The sequence below is a fragment of the Pyxicephalus adspersus genome, chromosome 3 (genome assembly GCF_032062135.1).
Source record: "Pyxicephalus adspersus chromosome 3, UCB_Pads_2.0, whole genome shotgun sequence".
NCBI lineage: Eukaryota > Metazoa > Chordata > Amphibia > Anura > Pyxicephalidae > Pyxicephalus > Pyxicephalus adspersus.
Genome location: NC_092860.1, coordinates 84987132 through 85010695, shown reverse-complemented (window position 1 = coordinate 85010695; position 23564 = coordinate 84987132). Strand labels below are relative to the sequence as shown.

General features: G+C 35.9%; 1 protein-coding gene across 6 annotated transcripts in view; it reads right to left on the bottom strand.

Moving 5' to 3' along the window:
- Nucleotides 1-367: 367 nt before the first annotated feature.
- Nucleotides 368-23564, bottom strand: part of USO1 (USO1 vesicle transport factor) — a 36618-nt gene continuing 13421 nt past the window's right edge. For 3 of the 6 annotated variants that reach the window (XM_072405553.1, XM_072405555.1, XM_072405556.1), the window contains 21 exons: nucleotides 22590-22687; nucleotides 21144-21246; nucleotides 19602-19657; nucleotides 18770-18890; nucleotides 18511-18689; nucleotides 17843-17983; nucleotides 17046-17134; nucleotides 16014-16168; nucleotides 15298-15503; nucleotides 14027-14047; nucleotides 10064-10174; nucleotides 9250-9368; nucleotides 8384-8565; nucleotides 7132-7253; nucleotides 6497-6635; nucleotides 5613-5776; nucleotides 5057-5125; nucleotides 4011-4109; nucleotides 3065-3163; nucleotides 2394-2609; nucleotides 368-1339 (listed from right to left, as the gene is read on the bottom strand). In XM_072405553.1, the coding sequence (XP_072261654.1) occupies nucleotides 1256-1339; nucleotides 2394-2609; nucleotides 3065-3163; nucleotides 4011-4109; nucleotides 5057-5125; nucleotides 5613-5776; nucleotides 6497-6635; nucleotides 7132-7253; nucleotides 8384-8565; nucleotides 9250-9368; nucleotides 10064-10174; nucleotides 14027-14047; nucleotides 15298-15503; nucleotides 16014-16168; nucleotides 17046-17134; nucleotides 17843-17983; nucleotides 18511-18689; nucleotides 18770-18890; nucleotides 19602-19657; nucleotides 21144-21246; nucleotides 22590-22687 (2573 nt within the window). In that variant the 3' untranslated portion in view covers nucleotides 368-1255. The remainder of the gene's footprint in view (nucleotides 1340-2393; nucleotides 2610-3064; nucleotides 3164-4010; nucleotides 4110-5056; nucleotides 5126-5612; nucleotides 5777-6496; nucleotides 6636-7131; nucleotides 7254-8383; nucleotides 8566-9249; nucleotides 9369-10063; nucleotides 10175-14026; nucleotides 14048-15297; nucleotides 15504-16013; nucleotides 16169-17045; nucleotides 17135-17842; nucleotides 17984-18510; nucleotides 18690-18769; nucleotides 18891-19601; nucleotides 19658-21143; nucleotides 21247-22589; nucleotides 22688-23564) is intronic. The other 3 variants (XM_072405554.1, XM_072405557.1, XM_072405558.1) reach the window with 1 other exon arrangement.

The following is a 23564-nucleotide window of genomic DNA, read 5'->3' as shown; positions in this document are numbered from 1 at the left end:
CTCTTTAAATAATTACCCAAAAACAGCCGGGTGGTTACTAAAAAAAAATTGTCGAGTGGTGTAAACAGCTAAAAAAAGCTGGGGAGAACACTGTACAATTTAAATTCTTTTTAAAATGTAAAGCATTTATAAAATCGAAATAAATAATTTTGAGAAAATGATTGCGGTAAAACAACTAATGTTCAATAAAAGGCATTTGAATTTACAGTACTTACAACCCAAAGTTATTCATTTAGTTGTTTGAAACTTAAAATAACTTAAACCATAGGTGTTAGAAGTATTCATCAAAAGGATTGATTTTTTATAATTCAAATAATAAGTAAGTTAAAAAAAAAAGAAAAAGAAAAAAGGAATGCAAGGCCAAAAGTGGTAAGTAAATGCACTGTTTAATTTGTAAAACATGAAATTAATGTAATTCATATTTTTTCACTCCTTTAAAATGTCATTTTGTTATTAATTTCCTATGGCCCAACTTAAGCCAATAAATTATATAATTTGTCTTCTCTTTCATAGCACAGTAACCCACTGAAAAACAACAACATAAATGGGGTTTTATGTGTTTACTAACCCTCAGTCCACTTAAAAAAAGGGGAAAAAAGCTTGGCATGAATAAAAGAAATGAGAATTTAGCATTACTACAAAACACTGATGCCTCCACTGTTGCAACAGAAGAGCACATTGCCTTAACAGATTATTAATGCAGCTGCTGCAGGAGTGAAGGCACTAATCAGCACATCGCATGCCTCCTACACTCATTTTATCTAATAGGAAAATAAAATGAAGGGTTTTATTTCACTACCCTTACTGTTCTTTGATGTCTCCAGATCCAGAAGGGAGCATGAAGTTTGGCTATAAGGAACACAGCTCTATTTTAATGCCACAGTGATCCTCTATGTAGCAAAGAGAACTGGCTGCACCCGAAAAGCTAAACAGGCAGAGGTATTTGTACAAGCACTGAAGATCTGGCATCGCACTGCATGTTTTTCTCGACCAGAAAACAGGGAGCACCAGGGAGGTGCCGAAATAACACTGCCTTAACTATAAATGACCAAATTTACAAATCACTTCACGAACAACTGCCCTGTTTTCCTTGACTTAAATGTGTATGCATATTGCAATTGTTCTAACCTCTAAAGATCCCCCATTTGCAGATCCTCTTGCATGGCCGCTCTACAGGCTGAATTAGGGAAATTACTAGAGATTTCACTTTTTTTTTTTGGAAAATGACAACTAGGATTTTGAACAAGGTAAGTCTCTATATGTCATCTTCCCTGCCATCTTCATCCAGATCATCTTCATCTCCTGCATCCCCGGACTCCAAGTCATCTTCATCTTCCACCTGGTAAGACATTTAAGGACTCATTTAGGGCTTATATTATATAATTATTCAAACTAACTTGACAAAAACAGCATGCCCTACAAATAGAAATAAGAACTCAAAAGGTCTCCTCTCAAGTTTTCTGGTTATAAAAAGTACAAAAATTTGGTGCTGTATGTGTGTATATTTCTAATCTGCACTAATTTTTTTTTTGTTCCACTTATTTCTTTACGTAAAAGCAGTATTGACAAAAAAAAAAAAGTTAATTTAGGACAACAAATGCTTTATTTGTGGCACGCTTCTCCTGCAGTTTTAATTGGTGCAAATTTTGTAGATGAATGCACCATTGTAAAGGTTCCTGTGATTAAATTTTGGGGTTCTTTGAAGAGTTCTTTTAACTTCAAACAATAAGCTCCTTGCCTTACTTTTGGGTTGGCCAGAGCTGGACAAAATAAGCAATTATTTTAACTCTGTCTCATGCCAATTGTAGATTTTTTTACAGTGAATGAGTGATATAAAAGAATTTTCATTATTTTTTAGAAATCCCATGGAAGATTCATAATTTTCTGAGCACATTACAGAGCTTATTTCATCATGGCACTACAAACGTCATTGCAAACAATAAATCAAACCCTAAATACCTAAGTTTAAATTAAGGCAGATTTCACTTTCATCTTCACTTCCAATCATTGGCATCTTATCTTAAAAACTTCATTTTAATTTTATAAATTAGAAGTGGTGAATGCTGTAACTATGTACTTATCGTTTATATAGGACAAATCTGCATTTATATTCATTTAGATTCGGTGATTGAATACAAAATCTCAATTTTATGTGTCATTTGTTCAAGTTATCAATATTGCAAATATTTAAAAAAAAAGTCAACAAAGTTAACATTTATAATATAGGATCCCACTGGAGAAAATAAAGATAAGTGCTCGAGGGTTAAAACACAACATTTGCCAACCCCCTTTATACCCCAGTGTTTCCTTTTGGCTTTCAGAAACAGGGATATACAGGCACAGTCCAGCAGAGGAACCACTGATGTTCATTATAAATAGGCAATATTTTGTACCTGTTCTCCAAGTTCTTTAAGCTTATTTTTTAGAGAAAGGATTTTTTGGTCTTGATCTGCCAGGAGGATTAGAAGATCATCCTGCTCCTTCTTGGACTCAATGACCTCCAACGTCAGCTTTTGTTTTTCATCTTGTAAGATGGCTGCTGTGCTGCGAGCAGAGTCTAGCTCTAGTTTTAAAGATGCTTTCTCTTCAGATACAGTTTTCAATTCTTCCTAAAACATAAAGCAACAAAAATATATTGCATTATTTCTGGTGTTTTTTGAAAGTAGGTTTCCCTTTCTAGTTAGATCTAAACTTGGGGGAAGTACCTCTATGCACTAAGGAATCAGATACTTCTTCACTGCACACTTGTGTTTGGTAGGCTTTCTATGTGAGCAGATGTCACTGAACTGAAGCTGCAGAAACGTCCACAAAAATCTCAACATTTATGTTTCATGATACATGATAATATAAAAGGTTTACTTGATAGTCCAGCTTCCTATTTCTCACACAATGATCCGGACCAAGGACATAAGACATTTAATGCAAAAGTATATTTTAGATGAACAAGAATATGAAAATAAGGGTTCTTTTATGGGAGTATAAATGATTATTATATCTGAAATAAATATATTTCACATATAAAATGTAACACAATAACAGTAAAATGTAACACAGTAACACATACCTTCGTGCTGTTAAGCTCCTTTAATAAATTTGCCAATTTTTCTTCATGTTCATTATTTTTAGGTTCAGTTGCATGGTCACCAGATGCTGTTTTTGTAGCCTGTGAAGAAAAAACACAAGGTCTTTAAACACAATATGAACAAATTAATATTTAAAGACAATAAGGATGACTGGATTTCTAGGGATTTTCAGCCAATAGCAAACATATTCCCTAAAGCTAGTGTCATTTTAGCTGTACTTTACTTCATGGAAAAGGTACATTTAGGTGAGATGAACAAGTATACTTATAGAACATTTTTTAATGACAAGATTCGATTTCATCTAGTGATCATGTGGACAAGATATTTTGTGTGGGAAATCATGTGGGAGTCATGGCAGTTATCAAGACAGGACTTTAAATGTTTTCTCCATCTAAATGGGGGTTAATATTATCAAAGCTCACAATAGAAAAATAACACTGTGCTTTCAGGACAGCTCACAGCTGGCAGGCAAGATAGCTATTTTTGTACTTCCTGGGTATGTTGTGGTAAACTGAAATATGTTACATTTTTGTCCCTTCATCATTTGAAGCTGAACTCCAGTCTAGCCTTTAATCTTACACAGGCTCCTTTCCATTACTGAAATTGCTTACTCCAATTTCACTGCACAACTTAAGCTTCTCCCAATGTGCATAAAAGCTGCACAAGTGAGGCACAGCCCACTTCATTTCCTGGGTGACAGACATCCATCATCATCCAGCCCCCCCATCCCTCATTTCCAGGAGATCGACAATTCAGCTCTAATGAAACACAAATGAGACTAAATTTGGACAAAACATTTCAGGAAATATATCTACTATTAGTTTATCTTCACGTTAATGGTTTATAAATATTTGAGCCATTTCAGTAATATTTTCACAACATTAGCTTTTCAACAAATTCTAAAACATACAGCAATACAAAACTTACATTAGCTTCTAATTTTTGAAGGAGTTCTAATCTTTCTGTTTGTAGTCTGTTGATTTCTGATGACTGAACAATTAGTTGAGATCTTAACGTTTCCATATCCTGCAATCATAAGGGAAAACACGTTACATCTTCCTGTTATTATGAATAAAAGACCTTTAATTTTTAAAACAAGTATTTTTATAACACTTTTAAAGCTGAATTTATATTAAAACACTGCTAGCCTGTTTGTAATCTTCTCTAGAATGTACATGTCATGACATGATGTTGGAATGAATTAAATCCTATGCAAATGCGTGAAAGTTACATCATTCCGGTCTGGCAATTTAGGATGAAGATCCTAAAGCCAGAAAAAGGATCAGTTTTACTGCACTTTAATTGCAGTTTCACTTAGCACTGTTTGTTCTGGCATTCATTTGTTTATGCCCAGAAAAGAAATAGACACAGAAGCTCAAAGTGAAGCTAAAGTCCCACTTTGTACTTTAATGATTTGGGCAGATGGTTTTTGCAACAACGGACAGGTGATGTCCCTTCTGCAATACCATGTCTTACTTGAAAGCTGAGCTGCGCATGAGTGGCATCAGTTTTGGTTGCCAAGGAACCCCAGGATTCCTGACTTCCCTTGCGTGGTGAAGCTCTGCAAGTGAGCACAGTGCTGCAGGGTTTCGCTCCGCTTTAAAAAAGCAATGCATTGAAGAACACACATTAACATTTTTGGTAAGTGGTAATAATAAGGTAATTTACACTTAGCTTTTAAATAAGAATCCAAATATTTACATTATTAAAAACTAGGGAGCAGAAAGCAAACAATTGCTGAGAGCCAATTGAAGATACACAATTCTGAATAGGCACAATGAAAGTTTGATTTTCAAGACAAAAAAAGCTGCATATAGGACAAACAGATTAATCAAAATGGTCATCAAAGAGGCATGGAGAAACACAAACAGCACTACTAGTGTTTATTGCCTGAACTGATATGTCACAATAATGTAACACTGACAAACAAAGCTTAAGCAAATGTAATGTGCAAGTGCATTCCTTTAGAATACCTTTTGAAGCTCTGCAGCTTCTTCAGAAGCTCCAGTGACTTGCCCTATCTGAGCCCCAGCTTGACTGCTCTGAAAAAAAAAACAAAAAAACAAAAAACAAAGACAGGAACAAACTGGATGAGTTCTTCACAAAAACAAATGATGAGTTACATATTTCATTGGTTTAATCAAAGGGGGAACAGGCACCACACCGTTTACCATTCAAAAGCATCAGTTTTTAAAATCATACTGACTAGAGAGTATATTGGTCTGTGGTGAGTGTGTAAGGCCTGACTAATCTTTGAAGTGCAGATATGCCACTAATGAATAACCAATATATTTGTCATTATTTATACCACATTAATTTGTATATTGTGTTTGTCCTAAAAACATATAGGTGTAGGTTTACAAGCTTATTTTTCATGCTAAATTATATATATAATTAAAAGGCATAGGTAATATTGCAGTAGCAGCTTTCTATTTTTTTTCTGTTTAGTGTAACAATGAATGGAAGGTAAAGTGTTAGGCAAAACCAACAACACTACACACAAATAAATCAATGCATTAACAATCTTACCAGATTCTGTATGAGGACATTTTTCTCTGAGAGCTCTCCCTTCAGTAAATCTTGTTGTTTTTTCAATTCTTCGATTTCCTCTTTTAATCGATTGACCTCTTCTGGTTGGAAACCATTAACCTGTGCATTGCTATTGTGAGTGTTATGATGCTGGTTTTCTTTTCCTAAGCATAAACAAACAAAGTTACTGACTTGACCTGAATTGTAATATGCTGTGTTACACCAGAACAAAAGTGCTTTCCAATGACACAAATGGCTTTTGTCAGTTCTGCATTCTCTCGATCTACCTATGACCTACAATCATAGAGCATTGCCTGGAATCTCCACCCTACATTTACCTGCTAGTAAGTAAATAATATATATACATATTAAAAAGTGATCAGGAACCAGCAAAAGACACATTCAGGTACACAAAAAGTGTGTACACAACTAACTTAAATGAGCATTAGGTTTACCTAAAGTTATCAAATGCTAAAGATAAAACAGGAATGATTGTCAGTATCTTAAGATTAGCATAAACAATGAAAATGTATATAGACTGGCTAAAACGAATCCACTGTCCTCTTTCGAAAATCCTATGTGTAGGAAATTTCCATAATAGGAACAGGGCAAAAAAGGCCAATGGTTCTAAACCTTCCCTATTGTTCCAAAAACAAAACAATCTAAAGATGTTAAATAAATTAAAAAAAAGGTTTCCAGAGCACAAAAAAAACAAATAGGAAAAACAGCTTTAAAAGAAATTATTGTCACCTAATGTTATCCCTAATCTATTATGTTTAATTTATTACAAATTTTTAAAATATAAAACATGTGATTTACATGTTCAAGTGAAACTACATTGGAACAAATGTCAAGTAACAAAAGCGATTAAAGACTCCTCTTACCTAGTTGTACCTTGAGAATATTGTACTGATCCTTGTGTTGCTGAATTTGGGCCAGTTGCTGTGAGACTGTAGTTTGGAACTGTTCATTTTTAGCTTGTAAAGAAGATACACTTTGCTTCAACTCCTCTATCTGAATGTCCTAAAAGTTACATATCGAAAACAAATTTTTATCAACACGTAGAAGTTAAGGAATTGTAGTGGCTATGGTCTGTGAATTAGGGATAATGGTAACCTCCTGGGTTCATGCTGAACCCCTGGCAGAGTGTATTTAAAATATGCAGTTCCATAACCATAATAATAATAATAAGTAACATATTGTTTAGATATCAGGACTCTGAATTCCACTAAGTAAATCAGATTTCAAAAGGAGGAACTACTTCTAGTCTTCAGTTTGGTGTACTGCAGTGGACATGTGGGGATAGGTAACATTCTAACAGCAGGAAAAAGAAGAGATACAAACAAATGAATATTTTTTCTGTTGCTCAAATGTCCAACTGGTGGAATGTTAGAAACAAAGTATTTGAACAGGCTGTGTAAATGCTGTAAAGGTCAGGGGCACCGGGCTGTGTTAATCCCTGGCAGGAGATACGAAAGTGGCCATATATTCACCAAATAAAAATATGTTACAACTTTACCTGTTCCCGGATGACATTTTTATAGTGTGATACAATGTTATCATGCTGCTCCAGAGACTTTTTGACCTCTTCCTCTTTTTTGTCTTCTTCACTAGATTTGTAGACAGCCTTTATAATGACAGCTGCGGGCCAATAAAAAATGTCTATTAAAAAATCAGTTTAGAATAGGGGTTCCTAAACTTTATCTTCTAATATGAAAATCAAAAGACAAAAGCTAACCAAAGGAGTGTTTTTCGTATATTAATGAAAACAATGTTTCCGAATTTTATTTACAGTGCGAAGTGACACCAAGGTATTTCTTCTAAGTATGGAAGATCTGACAGAGCTGTTGCAGCTCTATCCAACATCAACTTGCAGCCAGCAAAAAAAAATCACAATTAGAAGTGATCTGTTGTTTCACAGCTGCATGGGAATACCTACGTCAGTTCCCCATTGACCAAAGTTCAAACCCACCATCAAAATAGGGAAGATTGCCGATTTAGGGGACTTTGAATGTTACATGGTTGTTGGACCAGGCCAGACGAGCTGGTCTGAGTAATTCAAAAATTTCACGCACATCCATCTGTAGGTGTTACAGAGAATGGTTCAGATTCAAATTCAATTCAATGTAGTGAGTGGTAGAAGGTTGAAAATGCTCTGTTGATTCCAGAGGAGAATAGCCAAGACCATATAAGACCAATAAAAAGGCAATGGTGACTCAAATACCGCATTACATCCTAGGTATGCAGAAGAGCATGCACAATATGTCAAACCTTGAAGCAGATGGGCTGCAACTGCAGAGGACCACACCATGTGCTACTTCTGTCAGCTAATAACAGGCAACAATTTGCCAAGGCGCACAAAAAATTGGACAAGATAAGTGTAGAAAAACATTGCCTGGTCTGACAAGTCTTAATTTCCCCTGCAACGTTAAGATGGTAAGGTCAGAATTAGGTGTCAACAACATAAAAGTATGGACTCAACCTGCTTTTAGTTAAACAGTTCAGGTTGCTGCTGGTGTATCGGATATTTCTTGGCACACTTTGAACCTTTATATATATCGATCCCATTGGAAAAGAACTGCAAATGTTGAAAAGGTACAGAACCGAGACATCTCCAAAACACAAAAATGATGACACAAAAATCTCTCATCCTAACAATGACCCACTGACTGCACAGTAACACAAAACACAGTAACACATCTAAAACTCAACCATATCCCAACAGATAAAGTCAGTGTGAAAAAAATATGATCATTATTATGGGGTCTTACCTTCTAGTTCCTTGACTAATTTTGTAAACTCATGATCAAACATCATGTGATCAGGACTAGAGAAAGAAGGTTGTGGTTTCTGGGCAGCCTTTGAATAATATTCATGCTTGGTGATAAAGACAAGTTTTTCTATAAAGATTTCCTTCCCAATTCTCTTCTCTATCAACTGCTTCAGCTTTTCTCTAAAGGAGGAACACATGCAAGTTACCACAATGAGAACATTTTGGCTTTTGTTTTAAGTTATAGCTGAAATCTTCAAAAGTTTATATCTCATAATTTGAAACAAAAATGATAAAACAAAGCAGAAGCATGAATATGGGATCTTACTGGCTTTATTCAGTAAAAAATTGACACTTGGGAGCTACAGAAACAATGTTATAAAATAAGGCAGTAGAAATTAAGTATTGGATTATTGGCACACTTAGCATTTCATAGCTACAATCACATGGCTGATAAAAAAAAAGTGTGTAGAATCAACCACTTGATTTTTTTTTACCTCTTTTGGCAACTTGAAGAGAAAAATCTACAAGCATGAATTGCTGGCTCTGCCCATGTCATGACAGTTGTGGAGTGATGCCATCGGTGTTGTGGCATGTCTCTATACAGCATCTATTATTTATATAACTTTTCATGGAATTTAGAAAAGTTGAAAAGAATGGCTAACCCAGCTTTCTAATATATTAGGGTAATATTATGGGTGTCATATTTGCTTACTATGGGTACAGGGTACCTATTTTTTCATAGCATACCTATAAGACAAGAAAATAGCATATGACTTTAATTCCAAGTCTATCATTAATAACATGTGAGTGGGGCCATTGTGGTTTGCACTTTTTAAACAAAACACGGGGACAAGACAAACTTACTTGGTATTGTTTTCAAGAGAACTATCATTGTAGTAAATGCAAATTCCCAAAAGCAGAGCACATAGACCCTGGACGAGTTGCTCCTCTTCACCAAGATTCTCTGATATTTGAGCTGTAAGCTGAAAGTTTCATTAAGGAAGCTGAAAGCTAAACAAGAAGGTAAAGAATGGGCCAGGGGAATTACAGATTTCCATGTGCTATAATCTTCAGTGATTCTTTTACGTCAGCGCTTCTACCTTTCTTTTTGTTTTTTATTTAGAAAAATGACCTGCCACACTATATAGCAGTGTTTCTCAACCACCGTTCTATGGTAGTACCCTAGGGTTCTTCCAGAGGTTTCTAGGAATTCCTTGAGCAATAAGCATTTTTTTGCCTCTCATATCAGTTTAAGTGACACCATTGATCTTTTTATTCTTATCTGTAAGGGTGACATTCTTCTCACGGAATATTAAGCTGATATGCTGCGAGTTGTGGACATTATATATGTAATTATAGAAGGGGTTCCCTAAAGACCTGAAAATCATTTCAAGTGTTCTTTATGTTAAAAAGGGTGAGAAAGGCTGCTTTATGGAGTACACAGAATTAGGACTTTTGTAGAAATTTTCTGGCATGCATAGTTGTTCCAGGGGGTTTGATTGGAAAGCATTAGGATCAACTTAATGAACAGATAATTAACATTTCCAAAAGAAGGTCAGACGTGCAGCTTACATATTGCTTTAGGCAAAAAAGTTCACATCAAATCTAAGATGCATAAAATAAATCTTCAAATACTTCTATTAAATAGACAATTAAAAAAACAAAACTCAAAGGATACAAAAGGCACATTTGATGCATTGTGAAGAAAATGTGTAACGGCAATGGGACAGTTGGATAACCAAGTGCACAGCAACATTAACAGCCCGACTCTGGTCTGTACTTTACTACCCTGCAGAAAAGGAGACACAATCAATCAATGGAAATGTAAAAAAAAAAATTCAAAATGCCAATATTCAGCTATCTGCAGATGCAACCTTTTTTCCTTGAATTATTGTGCTGAATCATTTAAAATGCCATTCCACAGTAGTTAGAATTGCAAGCATACACACAAACACACAGGTATGTTTCAATTCATAAATTACCTACCTTTATAGGCAATTGTCATACCTTCTCGCTCACCAAAATGGAGGCTGAGTGGCAGTGTGAGTCAGTAAAGATTTTTTTGCGTTGCACACTAGTTGGATTTGGGAACTGGGAGCTGAAAGAATGTAGTTTAGGCAGCTACAGAAGGGGAAAGCTCAAAAAGAACCAATGCAGTGATGCTCATTCATAGTCCAATGAAAAGGCTAGGAATAGGAAGGTACCACAGTAGCAGCAGAGCTACAAGCTTGGTATAGTGATTGTAAATGTCAAATATTTCAGCAAATAAGACACAGCTGGATTGGTCTTAAATTCATGGTGCAATGGTTTCATGATTTTGGTGCAAAAGTATGAAGTCTTGTGGGACAAAATGCTCATAGTTGTTTAGCTCCTAACTATAATACAAACCGTGCTCTCTCTCTAATTTATGTTCCCCTTAGGTAGTACTGCAGTGTGGTGTTATCAGACCCCATATGATAACACCTTACTCAGTGTGATGGGTAGTTTGTCTTTGTTTATTCACACAAAACACTACTTTTACATGAGAGTGGAAGACACTTTCATTAGACAGACTGTTTACTTCTACACTGAATAGAAATGGAAATGAAATTAATGCTTTGTTTCTGGTAATCTGTCAATGATTGTTGGAATTTCTGTGGATTTTTCTTCACAAGGGATGCAACAAGGCAACAAGTATAAAAAAAGTGATGCAGCTCACACATCTCCTTTACCACTCTACACCATCTATTCTGCAATTTGCGCTGATGCAGAGGAAAATGTCGACACAGGCAAAACATTGGCAGCGTGTCAAATAATGAACTGAATGATCTGCTTCATTAATGGAAAGAAAAAGGTTGCTGGGTAAAAGAACTTGTTTTTTCTATTTAGTGAACTTGACAGCTCCACAATCAAAGTTAGTAAAAAAGCCTGATAAATATGCAGTGGTGTACAGGCACACAGTTAAAAAATGTTTAGTATACATTCACTGCAAATGGATCATACCCAGTGTACATAATTCACTACAAACGGCTCATGCCCAATTTTCATAAGAAAACAAATAATATCAAAGAACATCAAATTTTAAAAATGCTAGTAAATGTTATTGTTGTTAGGATTTTACAACATGGAACATGATTCATAATTATTTCAACTTCAACAGGAACATAAACTGTTATTTATAGTCCCTGCCGTCCCTATTAAATTTTGCAAATGTCTATTTGTAAACCTAGGCCAAGGTGCCACTACATTTCCAGCCTAGGACAGAGTCTCCTCCTACAATCAGTTTCATGTAAAATACCCACAAGTTAACATAGCCTGGCTCTAGAGAATAGCTCAGAACATTGACAGATATTTTTCTATAATGTTCATGCAAAGGCAGCTAAAGAACAGGATGCAAACACTTCTACTCTCTAGGAACAACACAACAACAGGATGTTTAGGGTAAGTAGGTGGTCACCTGGGGAGGGGGGTAATCCTTTATACATCCCATGATTATGATGTAATTGTTCCTACTATTTATTTTTACTTAGTTACTTGTTTATTATTTTCCCTTTATTTTACCAAGTTCAGTTTTGTTTCTTTTTCACCAATAATGTGAATACACTTAGAATGTTTCCCAGCAAAAGGATTGAGTACACCAGGGGTGGACAAAGTTTTATGGCCACTAGGCAATTTATGGTGTAGGTGGGAGCCACCAATGGCTATGGCCCCTGAAGTGAAATCCCTCTCCCCCAGGGAGCTTTCCCTATTTACCACGGCACCGCGGGTTGTCGGCTGCCATTAGGTCGGATCGGCCAGGGAGCGTTAGGCCCAAACAAACTACCGGCTAGGTCGTTTGTGACCCTAAAGGCTCGAGTTTACCGACCCCTGGTGTACACAAACTGAGATGAAAAGGTCTTTTGAGCAATAAGATGATACATATTAATAATATTTAGGCAAACTATATTTAATGTATGAAAACTGCAAAAGAACACAGCAAGCTGTTAATTCTAATCTTTCCAGAATGTCCAGCATCAATAAACTAAATTCCAACTAGTTAATAAGAAATACTTTATACATTACCATCGCTTTTTGTAAAGCCAAATTACCAAATAAGACTGATAGAAAATTAAAGTTTATATTGAATTAAGGTTTTTTGCTTGAATAGAGATCAAAAGATGCAGAACCCTGGTAGATTTTTGTTAATGGCTGTGTTATCCCTGTTTTTTTTTTTTTAATTCTTACTAAAGACTATTGTCAATAAAATAAAATTCAAAAAATTCAAAAGAAAATTTTGGCCTTTGGAGACAGTTTTTGGTTTGATTTAAGTGAATTTTAAAGTTAAGTCTATGGGAATGCAAAACCCACTTGAAACAAGTCAAAGGCCCTGATTTATGAAAGCTCTCCAAGGCTGGAGAGAATACACTTTCAGAAGTGAACTGGGTGTTTCAGAAAACACGGAATGGATTTTTAAAAATCATTTTCTATTTGCTAGCAAATGTTTTGAATCCTGGACCAGATCCATTCCAGGTTTGCTGGATCACCCAGTTCATTTCTGAAAGTGTATTCTCTCCAGCCTTGGAGAGCTTTCATAAATCAGGGTCAAAAGATGGTCAAATGCAGGTCAAATGGATCCATCAAATTTTGAATCATCTCAGAAGCATCTCAAAACGATGTCAAACAGATTCCATTGGCACAAGCTCTAAGCCTATTGACATGTGCTTGTAGCGAGGATTTGCCTGCTGAAGTTTTAACTATTAACTCCACTATTCAAGATTAAGTTTTCACTTTAGATGTACTTTATATTAGTAGTAAGACACAACCCTGCCAAAACTCATCCAAAACCATTTTCTTTGTAGAGGTGAAGCAATGCTTTATTCTTTCCTTGTTAAAAAATGTTTTTAGAACCACAGTAAGCAATCTTGTTCTATCCCCTACCTTTAATGCAACATTAAACCCAATTTGGCTTTTACAGTGGTAAAAATAAGCAAAGGCTTATATAAAAAAGGGTTTAATGTCATTACCAATACTGACCCAACAGTAATGATCTTTAGGATGTCAATCAGAACAAGAAAGGACTTATGTATGGTCCCCCCAGCCTAGAATTTGGTATTCTACAGGATCATACTCAAGTTAGGAACTGAACAGCAACAGCTCACACATACAACTATAGACCCATATAAGATCACACTCAGGCTTAAAAATTGAATTTCTGCTTATGTAAAAAAAAAAAAAAAAAAAAAAAAAAAAAACATAAGACAGGGAAGAAAATAGGAGACTTTAAAGATGTAATTATAGTACCCACATAATGAAACAGAAATTGTTAATTGCCTCTAAATACGGTAATCTAGTAGTTATAGTCATCTTGTTCAGGGTGACAATGAGTACATCTTTAAACCGGAAAACAAATGTGTTAATGTTCATCTCATTGGATTGTGAGATGGGAGGAAACCTTAAAAGCATGGAGTTGTCATGCAGTTTTTCCATACACAACAAGCACCAGTGATGAGTCCCAGCTCCATAAAATGTACCGAAGATGGGGATACCACAGAAACAGGGAGGAATATGTGAGTAGGAATCATTTAAGGCGGTTATTACAAAAAGTTAAATTAAAAACACCCACATCATAAAGCAAGGAAAAGAAGCCCTGCAGTGTCAGCAAGCAGTGCCAACATATACATACCCGTCTGTTGATCTTATCTCCCTGTAAATTATATGTCACAAATTTAATGACAATATTTTTTGTTAAATACGTTTTAAGCAAGCCATGCACTATTTTTAGGGAAAGATTTGTCTTGGTAATATCATATTTAGTTTAGATTTCCACATGAAATTAAAGATTAACAGGTTCCCCTCAACTGTCAGAAAACCCACACCAAGCATACACATAATAAACCAAAAACGTATTTTTACAAAAAAAATAGCAAATAAAGTAAAACTGTACGCTAAATCTTTGCTTTAGCTTTCAAAAGGAGAATAAAAAAAACATTTGATTTGTGTAATTATGCAAAATTAAACTCCTATACCCCAAATTTCTACTATAACAGCCACCTCTCTACTCATAAAATTCCTTGCCTCTCTGGAACACATTCTTTATAAATTCCAACTAGATACCAGATAAACTCAGCAGTATGGTGCCACTTCCTCCTAAGGGGTTTTAATAAAAAGATATGGAGGATATGTTCCAGTGAGAGACAAAAGTAAAGATATCCTTTTAATGTAAAAAAAAAAAAAAAAAAAAAGTTTTGGTATTCTTTACCCCCCTAGCGATAATCCTGGGTGTGACTCGTGGTGGAGTTTTCATGAAAAAAGTAATTCCGGGTCACACTCGGGGTCGCTAAAAACATTTAAAAAAAACACTTACCTTGTTCTGTTGGTGTCCCCGGCGTCCCGCTGGTCCCTGCAGGTCCTCAGGACACGTCTTCTTTCTTCGATCTTCTGCTGGGCAGAGACGTTCTCCGGGGCAGAGGAGCGGCAGGAAATTCAAATAATTTTGTATTGGATTCAATACAAAATAGCTGTATTGAGTCCAATACAAGAAATCTTTATTTTTTATATATATATATATATATATATATATATATATATATAATACATGCTACTGTACAGTTATATTACAGGTTTCTGTATTTTTTTTTAACAGATTTTTTTATTTAAAGTTTATTATTAAATGTAATAAATATTGGACATATTTCTGTGAGTTATGCCTAAGAATAAAAGGCCTACAATGTAAAAGATATTTCCATGTAAATAAAAATGTAACGTAAATGTAGATTATTAGACCAGTTGGTATAAGCATAATAGTACTTTGTGTTTCAAACCGACACAGTCATTTCTCATGCCTAGAAGCTGTTTTCAGTGCAATACCAGTAGCTAATAAAAGCCCACATAAGTTTAAAATATTTTTTAAAAATGAACTGTATTATTAGTATCATGCCAAACACAAGCTCTTACCTGTGATAAGATATTGGTACACTGCTGGAGCAAGGACACAGGAGGGTTGCCAATGCTGGTTGCAAGCTGAACCCTCAACAACTGCTCCTTTTGGGTAGAATTTTCTAACAGAGCATGAGCTAATGCAACTGCGGCACACCAGTTGGACAGGGAATCTGTAGAAAAGAGACCCCCGCAGAGCATTTGTCCGGCTGAGAGTGATGTTGCTGAAGAAGAAAGTCAAAACACATGAATAGAAAATTCAGTAACTCAGGTATCATTTCCCATTGCTCTGTATATGCAAACAATAACCACTTTGCTGCTTTGGAATACAGACTAATATTCTGCACACAATGGCCTAAAAGTAATTGTAATGTTCTTCCCCCAGTTTTTAAAACTATTTGAACCTCTCCAATTATCTTTTTAGCTATCTCTTTGTGCTGCTACTCCCTCTCCCACTCTAAAAAATTAATACCTAAAATAATGACATTTAAAGTGGAACTTTAACTCCTAATTACCTGTCTCAGTGACCATAAGCAGTAAGACAGGAATTAAAGCAAAATCTCTGTTTGCTTTCTAAAGGTATCTAGTCATTTTATTACAGGCTGACATCAAGAAAGCATTTACATGAGAGTTATCCCTGATTAAACAGAGACTACACTACAACCATTTGATGAATAGGATCTAAATCCATTACATTATGCATGAACTATGCTATGTGCAAACAGAAGCATTACCATCAATAGTTGAGGGCAAAAGAGTTGCTACAATTTCCGCTTGACCCTTCTGATTCTTGTAGAGGAAGCACTGGAAGCAGTATAGAACAGCACATCTCAAAACAAAAGGCTGTCTTTCATTCACCATGGACATCAACAGCACAACTATGGCAGGTCTTTAAAAAAGCATGACAAGCAGAAAAATGTAAACAACATTTATGTCTTTTCTGTAACTGTATTCAATTATCTAAAGACATAAAAAAACATTTTCCATACCATTATATGGCAGGACACAAACACACACAAAAAGTTAACAACTGTAAATACATATATGAGGGCTTTTCTATTGTTCTCCGTCTTTTCCTGAGATTTTTTGCTGCCCTACAAGATAGTACAGCCAGGTCAGAGTCGGATAACCAATTAAGCTACATAGGCTAATGCCTGGGGCTGGGTAGTTGTGCAGCAGCCCTCTTCCTTTTTGTGCCCTCACAATGCCCCTGATTCATCAAGCAGAATCGGATTATCGGTCGCGGCGCTTCAAGCGAGCGCGGATTTCATTGATGAATCAGGGGCAATGCGTCTGATACACTCTCCTGAGCAAATCCTTCAGATTTACCTTAACAGGCTGCCCTAATACATTAAATGCCAATACTCAAGTCAACATGAATTTGTTAAAAAAAAAACAAAAACACACAAACGTTTATAACCTAGTGTCAGTAAGCATTTACAGTCTTTCTTCTAAGTAGAAAAGCCTCTCACCTGCTACAGATGCAGACACTTGCAGGATTCAATACCATCCTACTCAGAACTAAAAAGCTCTACAATCAGAAAAGGTAATGCTCGCTGCTAACTGAACAGTTCTAGCCTTGATTCAGCAGGGTAAGCATCTAACTTCTGAACAGAGTTTTTTTCTTGGCATGTTTAACCTGCACAGACTACCGCTGTAAAGCCCATAGAGACTTAACTCCATTTCTTTGAGCACACTGACGTTTCATGCTGAAGAACACCATGCCAATAATAAAAGAAATCAATGAAAAAAGTTTCCATGATTACCTTGGTGGATTTGATGGTGCATTTACAGATGCAAAGTAGTCCTGATTAATCTGGCTTCCCCTTATTACCTCTGACACCGTGTTGATAGTCTGTCAAATATGAATATAAAAAATAATAATCACCGGAGAATGTAAACATAATCCAAAACTGCATTTAATAACACTTCTTCCATAATCCGATTAATATACAATACTCTGTACAGTACTCCGTATCATAAATTCAGTACACACATTTGGCATGGTGTAATGGATGTGTAAGTGGGTGATTTTAAACAGCAATAGAATACGGGAGATACCCAACCTTAAAAGTGTTATAATTCAGTATTAACAGCAGCAGTACTTTAACTACATGAGTGCAGCTGAGATAGGCAGTGATTTATGGATAAAATGTTTTATTACATTATACCAAGTTGGTAAAAAGCATGAAAAAACAATGCAATAAGAACTAAATAAAACAGTAGTTTTTTCACAGAGATATGAAATTTTAGAAGTAGCTATGTGTGTGGTTAAGGAGCTATTTATATAATTTCATTAATATAGTAATTTTTACCGCTTTTAAATGAATCTAAGCTCAGACTATGTACAGTAAAGTATTAGCATAGTCAAACAAAGAAGTACATTTCTAGGAGTATAGGCATTCTGGAGAATTTTTTTTTTCAAAGTCAACAACAGAATCACTGAAATCTTTGCTCTGTTTAATTAGGCTGATGACACACCTTCTAAATATTACATGCATTTTAACAGTAGAATTACAAACGCCTGTATAATATATTGAGGAATTCATAGAGAAGAAAATACCTCTGTTAAGATATCTGCAGGAACTCCTGTTGCCATTAAAATGATACAAAGCTGCTGCAGTAAACCACACTGATACATGACCTTCTGGCAACTGCTAGTTGAACCAGGGGGATTCACTGGAGACACCAGAACCCGAACCAGCTAAAAACATGACAAGTAGTTAAAAAAAAGCAAATGTATAAACACCTATTACATCTTAGACATACAGTTATACTAATAAAACACAACACTGAGTATTCTTTACCTTCTTAGCATGATGTCATAAATACATTTAAATGACTAAATATGTATATAAAAATGATTTCAAAAGCAATAAATAGTTTTAAAGGATAATGCAATATTCTGATGTAAATTGTCAGCAATTTGGGTCTAACAGAAGCTTTTTATCATCGGATTTCAATATAAGAGACACAATGCATATAGAACAATGCCCTACAAGAAGTAAAAATCAGAATATTCACTTGTCAATGTAAGAAGCCAATTGCATTCTTCTTCCTACCAACTTTCTGTCCCTTCAAGTAATATTTAGGCACATGTTTTCTTTCCCTTGACATTTGACATAAACAGCTGTTGCAAAAGCAAGAAAATAAGACATACAGTATATTCAGTAAATTAATCTAATAGCATTTTATAACCCATTTTAAAGTACAATCTCTCCATAGATCTACCTGGAGCATTAAGTGAAGATTAGTCACTTTCTGTGCAGACCACCCTGAGTTGTCATCTCCCACTTCAAACCAGGGTTTCATTCGCTGGATGTAGGATCCTTCTTTGAAAAAATTTTGATTGGAGCTGTTATACTTCAATAGGTTCTGAAGTAATATTAGACAATCTTCCACTACAATCCCTGCAACAAGACGGACCTTGCTAAGGTTATACTCTCAGATCATCGGTTCTCTTGATGTTCTTGACAGTCTGTATACATACCACCATCGCTGTTTCCCTCTTCAGTTATAATGTCCAGTAGCCTTTCAAAAGCATTTTCAAAAGCTACAATTTTCTGAATTGCCGCATTGCCTTTTGTCAACTGCTGAAGCAATAAAAGACCCTGCAAAAAGGAGATAAAATATATATTTTGTAATGCTAGGACTATAAACACTTCCTGTATATGTCTTATTATGTACCTTTTCACACTTCATATTCACACTATATTAAAAACACAGAAATGGACTGAAAGAAAAATTTGGGGGATGAGCTGGTAAAAGGCAAGAACAGAAATCTCACTGATGCTAACTACAGACCTAAGGCTGGGTCCACATGGACATTTTTTAAAAACGCACGTAAACGTTTTAATTTTTTAAATGTTGCAAGCAACGTTTAAGATATACATATACGTGCCACAAAGTAACATCCTGGTGTAGATTAACCCATTGTAATGCATGGGGATTTCAAACAAGGGCTTTAAAAGCCTCGGGTTAAACGCTGGGGAAACGTGTAGACTAAGCTTAAATGGCACAAAGGAAGTGCCCTGAGTAATATCTAGCAGCCATAGTGGAGGCAAACACATGCAGACAGTGACTGCAAAAAGGCTGCAATGTGATGAAAAAGGTGAAAAAAGTATTTTACTGAAGAGGAAAAAATGTAATTCTTTATGATATGCCGTGCTTAAGCAAACTAAAGTAGGGGTTAGGGATTGTGATTATAATAAATATTCAGAAACCACTGAACAGAAAACTATACCAACTCACACGTTCTGAAGTTTTTAAGAATAAGCAATCAATTTTTAAAAAATATTACAGAAAATCCATCTACAACTTACATCATTACGGATCACCTCCCTTGAATCGTCCAAAAGATCCATAAGCCTGGAAACACCTGTACACAGTTAAAAGACGTATTATTTGATTTTTCTCAAAAGTAAAGACTTCCCACTTTCTATAAGTGTTGAAGCACTGCTAATAGTGAGGTGCACAAAGTATTGACAAAAACTGATTGACTAACAGATGACCAGAGAGGTTTAGAGACCCATCACTGGCAATTTCACTGAACTTTCAATATTTTGTTTATATTTAGAAACATGAAAATGCATACCAAAAAAAAAAAAAAAGAATACTTGGTAGCCCTTGTGTAGTAAAATGTACATGTATGGTATAAATAAGCTAAGGGAATTTACATATTACTTACTAAAGGTGAGTATTTAGACAACCAGATGCCGACTTCTCAACAATAGGAAGACAAAAGTGATAGGCTGGGAATAGTACAAACCAGTGAATCTATGGTGTGTTGAATAGTCATATTTCTTAAGTTTTATTACAGAAGCTGCCCATAGGACATATGACTGTACAAAAAAATAAGCATCAGAGTTAGGCTTTAGATTGCATACACACGTTAGACTTTTGCAGTTGGTAAGAACCTTTCACAATCCTTTCCAACGAAAAAAGCACCGTTCTGCTCTATGGAGAGGGGAGGGGGAGGACGACAGAGCGGCACCCTGCTGCACTCTGTGTACAAAGCCTTACACAGAGCTTAGATTTTAATAGCCTGGGATGATCATTCATGATTTTCTCAGGCATCAATATCTTGGGTTACTGCATTTATTCCCTGAAGTAGCTTTGATTCACCTTGTCAGATCACTAAATGACTGGCTAGTAATGACCACTATTGTTTATTACTGGGGAGGATGTAGCAGAACAATCCCCACCCCATTCTCTTTACCATACAACAGTACAGCTCTAGTTCCTCTGACTCCAATTAACTGGGGTGCACGGGGTGTAGACCCACTGCAATAAAATCTCAGTAACAGAACTAATCTGGCATTCCCTCTCATTTTTTCAATAACACAAATCCTTGTGAATACTCTTGTGATAAAGGGTATGGCTGATACTCAGCTATATCGGCACAAAGCACTGGTGGGGAGTACAGTAAGAAGCATTTTGACTAAAAGAAATTGATATTTTTATCAGTGGTCCCCATCCCATGCATTTAGAAGTCCACATCGTGGACTTCTAAATGCATGGACTCCGGACTGCACATGCGCGAGGAGCTGTGTGTCACTCAAAGGGGAAGAAACTTCCACCCAGAGTGACGTCATGATGCCAGAACCCGCCTACTCTTCCTGAGCCTGAAATGTTCCCGGGAGATGTGGTCCGCCCCAGCTGGGGGTTGGGGACTTCTGATTTATATGAAAGTTACAAATCCTTAAATATGGGTTATAGGACTATAAGACAAAATGGCATGTGATTTCAATTTAGTTGAAACTTAATATGATGCTATGACATTTTATTTTTTGTTAGGGGCCTAAAATTCTGTGACCTTTGACAATTGAAAAAAAAAAAAAAAAACATAAAATAGCCTCACTTACCCATTGGGCTGACTAAAACAATCTGTTGCACTTGAGGTCCTTGCTGCTTAAGAAGAGTAGTCAATAGTTTCACCCCAGGCCAACGCACATGAAAATCAAACTCCTAATGAGAGAAAGACAGATAAGACAAGCAGAAACAAAAGAAAACAGAATGAAATCCTTAGAAAATGGAACCTAACTTTAACACAAATATTGTTTAACTGATAAAATCATCCCTTTCCAGCTGTGAGCTTTGTATTTTGCACATCATATGGGCTAATATTCCTTTTTTTAACAAGTACAACAGAACTCAGAAAGGAAAAGGAAGGAACAGCACAAAGGGGGCAATATGGCATGCAAAAGTGCAAGAAGCAATCTGATAAAAGAAGAAAGAAGACAGATTAATATTAGCTTATCGGGAAGCTGCTTCTGCTTTATAGATAGAGGGGTTCTAAGTAAATGTTAAAGGGCTATAGAAAAAGATCAAGTCACCTTCCCTGCTAGATAGGGTTATGATGTGGGGCAGAGCTGAGTAATTCTCAGGAAAGAAATACAAACCTTTTAACAAGTAAATCACATATTCCATCAAGTTTAGTAATCTATCATTTTGTAACGGTACAGGAACTATAAAACATATTTGCCCTATTATAAATGTAGGCTAAAATATATTTTAAAATTCTGTCTTCAAACATCAAACACATACCGTGTTTCCCCGAAAATAAGACCTACCCCGAAAGTAAGCCCTAGCATGCTAATCATGCAAGGGTGAAATATAAGCCCTCCCCCGAAAGTAAGCCCTATTGGCTTCTTCGGAGGGTGTGGTCACGTGGTACACAGAGGAATACCAAGAGGAAGGAGGGAGCAGAGAGAGAGAGAGAGAGAGAGAGAGAGCGCAGGAGATTTCAAAAGCACTGGAGCAAGGGGTGAAGAAATCGCAGGGTTAATTAACCTACAGTACTCTGGTGTGACACTAGCACTAAGAGGTTGGTGGATTCTCTTTTCAAAAGGTCCTTGCTGGTATTTTATTCATAGCAGCAATGCATATTTATTAATTGATTTTTTTTTTTTTTTTGCTTTTACTCAGATTTAACGTGTTACTCTATGAGTCACATGTTAATTGTCAGCACATTTTCTTGTTATGTTGCACTTGTTTGCTTATGAAGCTGTGTTTTTTTCATTACTCATTTATGTCAATTCCTATTCATGACTTCTTGTATATAACAGAAGAAATCTGTGATTTTGACAGGTCACAGGTAACACAGAGGTATCTTTCTATAGTAATATTGGTTGCAGATTTTGGTAAATACAGATTTTTGTACATGAATAAATATAGATTTTTTTGTGAGAAAAATAAGACATCCTCTGAAAATAAGCCCTAATGAGATTTTCAGAGGTAAAATAAATATAAGACACTGTCTTATTTTCGGGGAAACACGGTACTAGGAAGTCAGAGCTAACGTGACTTACCTCCAAAATTGACAGTAAGAGAGTGACATTTTCCTGTTTCATAAACAGTTCTGTAAACTGGACTCCAAGATCTTCTGTCTGTACTTGCTGGTTCTCCTCTGTAATAAGGAAGTAATTTAGGAAATATTAGCAATGATATCACTTACAAAGTGCCTAATATTCCTTAGATTCAGTGCAATAATCTTTAGGCTAGAGCTTGATACTGCTGGTGAATAAATAAGTCCTCAATCCTTTAGAATGGTACTAAAAATTCTTCTAGTCCAAGGGTGACAACACTAATCTAATAAGAAACAATGCTTTCATTCTAGGATAGGACGCATGTTATGATTGTAGAACCCCTTTCCCTCTCTTCATATCTGTAACATTTAGGTAAGTGTTCTGTCATTCACAATGGGCAAGAGTGCTTGAGAAGGACAGTTAAGATCCTCATGGATATGCATGCCATCTATGTTGTAAAGATTAGGACAGGACAATGTATGGCAAAGCCTCACTGATTGCTGATGTGTACAGTATATGGGTATATGGCTTCATACAACTATACCTCTCCAAAATCTGGAGACCATCCAGCAAGCAACACAAATGCACACTTTGCATTCCATTGCATTTTAGAGATATAGGATTTAGATAGAGAAATCAAAGGAATGGTTCATGGCACTTCTCACACCGAAGCGGAGAGGTAGGAGGATGCATTGCCAGCTTAGGTTATCCACTCTTAGTCTTTTAATCTGACCAACATATCCATATTTGTTTGATTGGCAGTGTAAACATGATGAATAGACCTACAACATGATGTGGAGTCTAATTTGTCTATAACATGTCTATCTATAACCAGACAGAAAGGGGAATGTATTTCCTTGTTTCTGGTTTGTCATGTACACTGCCTGTCCTCTATCAATGCAGCCATCTCCTGATATCACCTACTGGGAGAAGTACATCTCTGGTTTATTGCTTATCCAATGGTTTCATTTCTTTCTA